Source organism: Penaeus monodon, chromosome 14 (assembly GCF_015228065.2).
Source record: "Penaeus monodon isolate SGIC_2016 chromosome 14, NSTDA_Pmon_1, whole genome shotgun sequence".
Classification (NCBI taxonomy): domain Eukaryota; kingdom Metazoa; phylum Arthropoda; class Malacostraca; order Decapoda; family Penaeidae; genus Penaeus; species Penaeus monodon.
Window position 1 is genome coordinate 47,985,291 of NC_051399.1, and position 9,188 is coordinate 47,994,478.

The 9,188-nt window shown below is 40.7% G+C and overlaps 1 protein-coding gene across 3 annotated transcripts in view; it reads right to left on the reverse strand.

Moving 5' to 3' along the window:
* Positions 1-6,215: 6,215 nt before the first annotated feature.
* The window catches only part of LOC119581292, a 4,135-nt gene continuing 1,162 nt past the window's right edge, over positions 6,216-9,188 (reverse strand). Inside the window, exons 1-3 of one of the 3 annotated variants that reach the window (XM_037929687.1) lie at positions 8,102-8,279; positions 7,400-7,586; positions 6,216-6,291 (exon numbers count right to left, since the gene is read on the reverse strand). In XM_037929687.1, the coding sequence (XP_037785615.1) occupies positions 7,415-7,586; positions 8,102-8,229 (300 nt within the window). In that variant the 5' untranslated portion in view covers positions 8,230-8,279 and the 3' untranslated portion in view covers positions 6,216-6,291; positions 7,400-7,414. Of the gene's footprint in view, positions 6,292-7,399; positions 7,587-8,101; positions 8,284-9,081 lie in introns of those variants that run through there. The other 2 variants (XM_037929690.1, XM_037929688.1) reach the window with 2 other exon arrangements.

The following is a 9,188-nucleotide window of genomic DNA, read 5'->3' on the forward strand; positions in this document are numbered from 1 at the left end:
ATGGGCTCTCCTCTCTCCAGTCCAGACAAACATGTTCATGGAGTACTTCGAGTATGAGCTTTTCCCTTCTATCTCCCTTCGTTCTTCGGTTTGGCTGAGGTATGTCGAAGTCTTTGCTCTCTGGCCTCATGGCCCTGCCAAGTTCTCGGATTTTCTGACGGATCTGAACTCTCCCCCTCCATCCGTTTCAAGGTGGAATGGGAGGCTGACAAGCTGCTCTTGGACACCCTAGAGCAGTAGTCCTTAACCTCTTAACTACCACGCCCCCTTTAGGAATGTGTCCTTCCCTCCACGCCTCCCTTGCATCTGTAAATAAAAATTTCTCCCAGATTTTAAAGAAAATTAAAAGTACTTTAGTCTTTTTAAGGAGTATGAATAAGTCGCATTATAATTAAACTTTTCAATATGTGATCATGCTCTCGTTAAGAGAAAAGATAATTAGAGAATTTACTACTTTTCTCCACAAACTTCTAATACCATCCACTGCAAGTGTTGCCATCTGTGACCCTCAGTACCTAGAAGGAGAGATCGATTTCCTGCGTCATTCATTTTCTAAACTGGGCTATCCTCGTCATGTTCACGACGTTACCCAGGGCGCGGCGTACCTTCTACCACCACAACTCTCTTAAAGAAACTCTTCTCCTAAAGATACTCCTCACCTGCCCGTTCTCACCATGCCCTCCTTTCGCTAGGTAAAAACTCCGTCGTAACCTGGTCCACAATAGCCCTCCCTCTACCCCCAAGGTGGGCATCTATGCAGTTCCTTATGGTTTCTGTGATAAGCAGTATTTTGGTAAGGCAGGCGCCAGTCTCACTAAGCGTCTGTCTCAAAATAAACACGCTGGGTATTTAGGTGACAACAACGTCCTCTTCTGCCATCAGTGGAACACAGGTTATCAGATGGATTGGTCAGCTGCGAGAATTCTTTCAGCTTATGTCCACACCCGTAGACTGGTGGAATCCTTCATTAAGCTGCTGCCTAATTTCAACTTGATCAGCGGATTTTCTCCTGCCGACAGTCTCATCTACTCCTTTGTGCCGGCCACCATTCGCGTAGACCTCCTGATCCTTCCACTTGACCTGACCTCCTTTCGCTTCCGTTCACGTGTCTTCATATGCGCTGAGTTCACGCTTTGCTTCTTTCTTTCTTCAACCCTCCTCTCCTTTTCTTCAGACCCCGAGATGGAATCTGTAAACAACAACCTCCAAGACCGGATGGTAGGCTTCAAACTTCTGTCTCCAGCAGCTACCTTCCTGTAACAAGTTCCGCCTTGAGCGGCGCAAAATGTCGCAATGCATTCACTCTGGGCACTTCGGGCGAACTAACACCTGCCTCGAGGCAGCCGCCACATTGAAGAACACGTCTAGTCAGACAGACGAAGCCACACAGGGTCTCCTCTCTACCACCACGTCCTCGACCCCGAGGATACAGGGGTTTAACATCTACCTTCCATAATAAACCCACAAGCCAAGACCCTATTCATTCACCTGCACTAAGACACTCCCCTCTTTGACATTTGGCGACAGCCGGGTCTCCTCACATTTGGTGCCCAAGCTGGTGGTTTGTTCATAATCCAGAGGATTTCGAGATGCTCTTTCATAATGTAGTTGTACATTGAGTTTCGGTTAATTTTCCGAAAATGACACCGGGTCTTCCCTGACATATTGTATATATATCATTGTTCGTGAGATGACACGATTGATGATGTATTGCATTCCCCGACAATTGATGTGATTTGATAAGTCCCGTAGCCAGGGGAGGGCCATGAGTAGATAGAATTGTGGGAAACAGGGAATAAATAAAACAGAACATAAATGTTAAACACAAACACAACGCTTTGTAATGGACAATGAACTCTTACGGACATCCGCCCTCTTTCACAACTTACGGACCGACGCGCCACTTTCAAAAACTCTGCGTGGAAATACCATTCGTTTCGGTAAAAATCCAACAGGGATTTCAAAATCAGACCCTCGGTAATCGTACAAGGTCACTAACCAATAAAACAACCTACCACCTGTGGGTTTCACTACGATCTATATCCTAGCGGGTCTGTCACCTCTCCCTGTGGTAAAACCAGGCGGCAGGCCCCTGGACCCCTGGTTATTATGCGACTAGCCAGGGGCTTACCCCCTGGACCCGTGGTAAATAATCGCTAAAACCAGGGCTACGCCCTGACCCAGGGTAATTTATGCGCTAGCCCTGGACCCGTGGTATATTTACACCCGGACAGGTAAAACCACTGACCTATATCACGAAACACCGAACGTTCTTCGCTTCCGTATGGTCACATGTTGTCAATCACTTTTTTCAGCATTACGCACTGGATGGTTCAAATATCAAGGCTGTGATAGAAATGAAGGTCTAATTTTCCAGTATTCCCAAAACTTAAAATTGACCCGATCAGCAGCACTCGAATAACATTGCTCACCTCTTTGCTCGAGTATTGAGCGTGGTCTGTCAATTCCGGTGCAAAAGCCAGGCGCACACGGTTATTGTACAGATAGCATAATTACTTACCCAAACACGTAATGGAAAATAAAAGGAGAGATATGCATTACATCATGAAATCCGACCGAAAAGAGCTGATAATGACAAATACGTTTCTACGAGGCGTAGCAAACAAATTATTGGAATGAGTTCGGTATCATTTGCTTTGATTTTCGGAAGTAAAATGGGAAACTTAGAAAATGAAGGGCAATCTTCGATCTTCTCCAATCCCTATGATTTAGCACCCTTGTTGCACATAGATGAAAAGGTTCTTAGTTTTCGTCAAGGAACTCCATACACTTATTTACTGTACGTGTTGACAGCAGAAAATTTCCGAGTTTCTTTAGCATCACTGAATCCAAACTGAAACCTTAAAACTACTGTAAACATTAATACTCAAGATATATTTGGGATAAAACAGATAAATCAAATTCGATATGGGAATATAAACATAAAAGGAAAGAATCATGTACTGAAACTAGAAATTAAAAGGAACCTGAAGACATTTACAAGGACGGATATGACTCATCCATTAACATGAAATGAAGTAGCAAAATAAAATAAAACGAAAAGGGTTAATACAAACCGACAACATTAATTACTACAAGTTTTGCATACAAAACAAAATTAATTACTCGGGCCAATTATAGAAACCTAAATGAAACCAACAAATACAAATTAAAATGGAAACCAAAAGAGCATTTCAAACGGATCGGCTAAATCCGGCGAGCAGATAAAAATGAACACGAAGAAATGAACGAAAAATCATAAATCATAGGCAGAGGGCCGTAATAGTTTACAAGATTCACATGAACCTGAACAACATAATTATGATACTCATGAAAGCCTCGGATACTCATCTGAAGTTTGTTATACAGCAATTTACTTCGCTAGTTACCTGACCGGTCACCAGCGACTGAACTCGCCTGCCCGAAACAGGTGATTCTGGCAGTTTACATTGTTGGAACAATAAAAGTACGAGCAATATCACACAATAATGGAATATCAACAAAGGCGATGATGCTGATTTGTTAATCATAACGCAACAATTACTAAAGGTCATCAAAATAAACTAGAACAGTAAAAATTAATAGGTAAATGGCAAAGAAATTCCTTCGTAAATGGCAAAGAAAATGGGGGCTGCCCAACTGGGGAACCTTTGGTAAAACGAAAAAGCGGCTCTCTCGGGGACACTACAACCCCACAGTGAAACCATAGACAATTGACGTTGAAACAAATGGGGTAACCATAATAACGAAGTTTTATAAGGTGTCACACAGACTAGTGAAATGCTCTACATGAGACCGTATAAGCAGAGTCATTAGAAGAGCGTTACATAAGAGAGTAACTAGCGGCCTAGGGTTGGTCTGATCGTTTGTTTGCTGTTTTCATCAATAATTTAGGGTCAAACATACGCCCAGGTAACTATCTTAATGTGTAGACAACGCAAAAAAAAGGCAATAGACGTCTCATGCCAATGTCTCCAGATGGACATCGATAACTTATGTGGAGTTGTACTTAAAAAACAAGTATTAAGGCTTCGGGAAGTAGAAATCGACCTTATACCAATAAAAATTTAGGGGACGCAATGTTAAATGCAAAGGAGAGGGAAAATGAAATTGGAATAACCAAAAGCAGGGACTTAAGCCTTGAAGATCATATGAATGAATTGATCATTATAGCCATCATAAGACCTAATCTAACGTACGATGCAGTGGTATGGAGTCCACAATTATATATATATATATATATATATATATATATATATATATCTATATATATATATATATATATATATATATATATATATATATATATATAGTATAGTATATGTGTGTGTGTGTGTGTGTGTGTGTGTGTGTGTGTGTGTGTGTGTGTGGTGTGTGTTGTGTGTGTGTGATGTGTATGAAGTGTGTGGTGTGTGTGTGGTGTGTGTGTGTGTGTGTGTGGTGTGTGTGTGTATTATTGTGTTGTTATATATATATATATATATATATATATATATATATATATATATATATATATATATATAGACAAGCTGGAAAGATTTCAAAGAACAGCCACAGGGTGGGCACCAACTCTAAAAGACAGACTACACAAATCAGGACTTCCTACACTGGATGAAAAGGGGAAAGGTGTGATGTGATTATGAGCAGTGAAGATAGAGATAACTTTATGATTTTGAACACAAGAAGATCGAGATGATAAAGTAAAAAGTTGAAAGTAAAAAGTGTTATGTCAAAAAGTAAAAATTTCCAGACAAAGCCATGGAACAATCTCCCAAATAACGTGGTGTGCCAAAAATGTGCATTAATTTAATAAAACGTTATATGATAATTGATATATAGAAAACGGGACCCTCTAACTTTAGCTCCTTCTCCCGTAATGAAACAAGAACACAAACACACAAACACTGCGTATGTGTGCGAATGTATAATACATAAACATACATATAAGTGGTTGTAATATAAAAGGTTATTAAGAACTGATATTAGTTTGATAGTGTACAGCGTAGCATCCGCGAGATGTTATAATAGACATTTAAATAGGCACGTTGCAAGACATTATCCCGGGAGTGGGAACAGTCAGTGGGTGTTGCTAGATTTGTAACATATTTAACATAATTTTTTTTTCTTTTTCTTTAAAGTGGTATATGTAGCTCAAAATATTTAATCTGTCTCCGTATACGCACTAATGGTAATTTGAAATTAGTCTGGCTGCCTTGATCAACAGAAAGATGAGATATGGAGGCCACCGCAGAAAGTAAAAATGAAGGGAAAATGTTTCTCGGCTGATCTTGGTGGTGGAATGATTATGTAACATTTAGTAATTTTGAAATTTGATTTATTATCAATTTTATTTATTTATTTGTTAATGATTTAATTCAATTTCATCGATTTCCACTTGGTAACGTTGTGAAATAAACACCAACACGGATAGGTTAAATTTGAAATAAACTTATTTGTATAAGTATAGTAAGTATAAGTATGTGTAATGGAAACTTCCTAGGTCCTCCCTTGCATAGTTGGTTTCACTGTGGTTCTAAAAGGATTTCGCAGCACAGGCTAATTTTTTCCTTGATTTTTCTTTTGAGGGATCCAAAAAGTTTAGTTGAATTCGTCAGTGTCATGTCCCTAAATTTCGGTTTCTGTAAATTTCATGTCATGAAAAGGAAAAGTAAGAAAATATGATGATTTCAGGTTTCAATTGTCACATTTTTTTCTGGATGATAAAGTAAGCAAATTGGTTTATTATTATAGGAATATGCGGATAATTAAATCACCACAGAAGCAAGCTGATATTTTATTCACTATATTGGAAAATAAAGGCATCAGTTTTTAAGCAATAATATGGATGCTTTTGCACCTTGAAAATCACTTTATTATTTTGTTTGCTTGTTCGTTCTTGGCAATATAGAAAAAAAATAAGCTCAAAGTTTAGCATCGTAATGGCCCGGCATGTATATACATATCTCAAGATGGGTTGATGATGCACTATGTATTTTGCAATATTGAACGAGAAACTGTCCCTCATATTTGGTTTCACAAGACCTAATCATCAAGAGGTATCATGTTTTATCAACACAGCACTTGGTAGAAACAGTGAAATCTCTCTCTCTCTCTCTCTCTCTCTCTCTCTCTCTCTCTCTTTCTCTCTCTCTCTCTCTCTCACACACACACACACACACACACACTTTCCTTAGGAGTAAATAAAAACAGATCTATGAATGCCAACAATTTATTTTGTCAAAGAAATCATCGTCATTTGCTCGTGCTATCGACGGCGCTTCCTGACATTTTCTGTTTGAAGGAGAAATGAGAGAGAGAAAAAAATATCGATTATTCAGCTGTATTTCTACTGTCTTGGGATTCTAGTCACACTCTTAAATGTTCTCGATAAGCCTTAAGGTCGATTCACGTATATCAGTGCCGCGTCAGTTCAGCGTCAGTGAAATCCGTCTGTTCACATATCCGTAGTGACTCCGTACAGCGTGAAATCAGTAATGATCAAAATGGCAATTTTTTCAGACGTGGCTTTGGCAATGATTGTCATAATTCTTGATGAAGAGGGAGAGGCTGAGCATAAGCTGAAGTAAAGAAAGTGGGAGCATGAAGCGTGGAAAAAGAGAGAAAGTGAAGGTGAGTTTGCTACTTTGCACAAGGAGTTAATTGATGTTGAAACAAATTTATTCCAGTGCTTCATAATGTCCCAAAAAATGGTTTCAAAACGTTACTCAGTAAAACAGAGGCCCGCCTGAAGAAGCGAGGCACCCATTAGGAAATGATACAAATGTTTTGTTGTGCGCTAGTTACTGCATCTGTCTATTCACACAGAAGATTTTTCATAACAAACAAATCTTGTGCATCTATTCTGCTATACATCATATTTATGTATTAAAAAAGGCTAGATTCATCATTTATTTTTACAGACAACCCTCCCAAAAATCTTGTCCGACGTCCGTGAAAAAAGCAGAAGAAATATCGGTGGCAACGATATTCCTCTTCACGGCACGGACACGTAACTGACGCTGAGCCTCAAAACACGGTGCTGCGCCGGACACGTGCGAATGCGTCAGCCGAATTCATTGTAACATTTTTTTTTTTACCGACGCTGACGGACTGAGAGGACGCGGCACTGAAAAAAAACACTGGTATGGGTGAATGAGCCTTTATGACCCATTCTGAGATTTACGGAAAATAAGAGTAAACAATATCCTAAATGTGATCGATTACAACAACAACAAAAAAAAATCAATAAATAAAAAATAAGTGAATAAACAAATAAAAAAATAATAATGATAATAATAATAATAATAATAATAATAATAATAATAATAATAATAATAATAATGATAATAATAATAACCATAATAATAAATAATGATAAAAAAAACCTCATCTCACTTACCCCCTTACGCCCTTGCTATCGCAGTGCAGAAGGGTCGTACTTGAAGACCTTGTCCGCATGGCAGCCCTTCCTCACGGACGACACCTCGCCGTTGGACATCCCGATCTCCTCCGTGGTCCAGATGCCGTACCAGCCTCCGTCGGCGCTCGGCTCGAGACACGCCCCGCCGCCGCCGTAGCCAGCATCGCTGGAATCGGACGAGGGGTTGGGTCAAGAGGGTGCCATCAGCCACCACAACGACATCAACGTTGACTTCGATATTAACATCAGCAACAAGAAGATCAGGAACAGCAACAAGTCAGAAACAACGTCAACTTCAGTATAAACGTCAAGACCAACGTCAGTATCAACGACGATGACGAGAACAGCAACACCAACTTCAACATCATCAACGGCAAAAATGAAACAATAACAACGTCATGAGCTTCAACGCGAGCACCAACAACATCGATATAAACAACAAAGATAACCACAACATCATCATAACCACCACCACAAAAACAACCTTTTCCTCCTCTTCCTCCTCCTTCTCTTCCTCTTCTCCTCCTCTTCCTCCTCCTTCTCTTCCTCCTCCTCCTTCTCGCCCGCTCCTTCCTCTTTCCCCTCCCCTCCCCCTCCCCCTCCCCTTCCTCCTCCACCTCCCCCTCCCCTTCCCCCTCCTCCCCCTCCCCCTCCCCAACCACAACACCAAACCCAACCTACTGATAGACGGTCCAACTGGAGTCGCCAGTGACCACGAAGGAGGAGGCGACGTCGTTGAAGTCAAGGAGGGTATCGAGGTCCCTGAGAACCAGCAGCTCCCCCCCGCACTGGTTGGCGTCGTGGTACATCGTCAGCGTCGGGACGGTGATGTCATCCGGGCCGGCGTAGCGGACGGATGTCACCTGCATGCCAAGGGTGGGGAGTGAGAGGAGGAGAGTGCGAGTGAGAAGGGGGGGGGGGGTGAAGTCGGGAGTAGGGGTGGTTGTAGATGGACAGGAGGGTAGATGGAGATGGATGGATGGAGAAGGCAATAGGGATGTTCTCTCTCTCTCTCTCTCTCTCTTTCTCTCTCTCTCTCTCTCTCTCTCTCTCTCTCTCTCTCTCTCTCTCTCTCTCTCTCTCTCTCTCTCTATCTATCTATCTATCTATCTCTATATTCTTTTCCTTCTCCCTCTCTCTTTCTCTTCTTCTCTCCTTCTCTCCTTTTATCTCTTTCTCTCTCCATCCCTCCCTCTCTCCTCTCTCCCTACTCTCTCCCACTTCCTCTGTCATTCACGCATATGTGTATATCAATCTCTAAAAAGAGAACAGAAAAGTTTTGCATGACAATGCAAGTAAAAAAAAAAAAAAAAAAAAAAAAAAAAAAAAAATGGAAAGTGGAAAACTGAATGAAAAGAGAATACGGACTTTTGATAGAAAACAAGACAAAAAAAAGTTGTAAATGAAGAGATAAATTATGATTTTTAACAGGAAATGAAAGCAATAAAGCAAATAGAGAGAATACAAAGGCTGTCAATGAAAAGACAGAAAATAGGATTTCTTGGCAGGAAACAAGCATTTAAAAATGTGACTGAAACGAACTGAATGTATTTAAAAAAAAAAATAGTGAATGAAAGGGGAAAAAAGTAGAAAAGTAACAGATACACATATTTTTTCCTGTCCTCCGCCCCCCGCACCCCCCACCCACCCATGCCTCGTACCTTATCCCACTGGCTGGAGTCCAGGTTCTCACACGCGTAGGAATCGGAGGCGAAAGTGCACGAACTCCGAACGTTCTGAATAATCTACGTCTTCGTATAAGAACCAT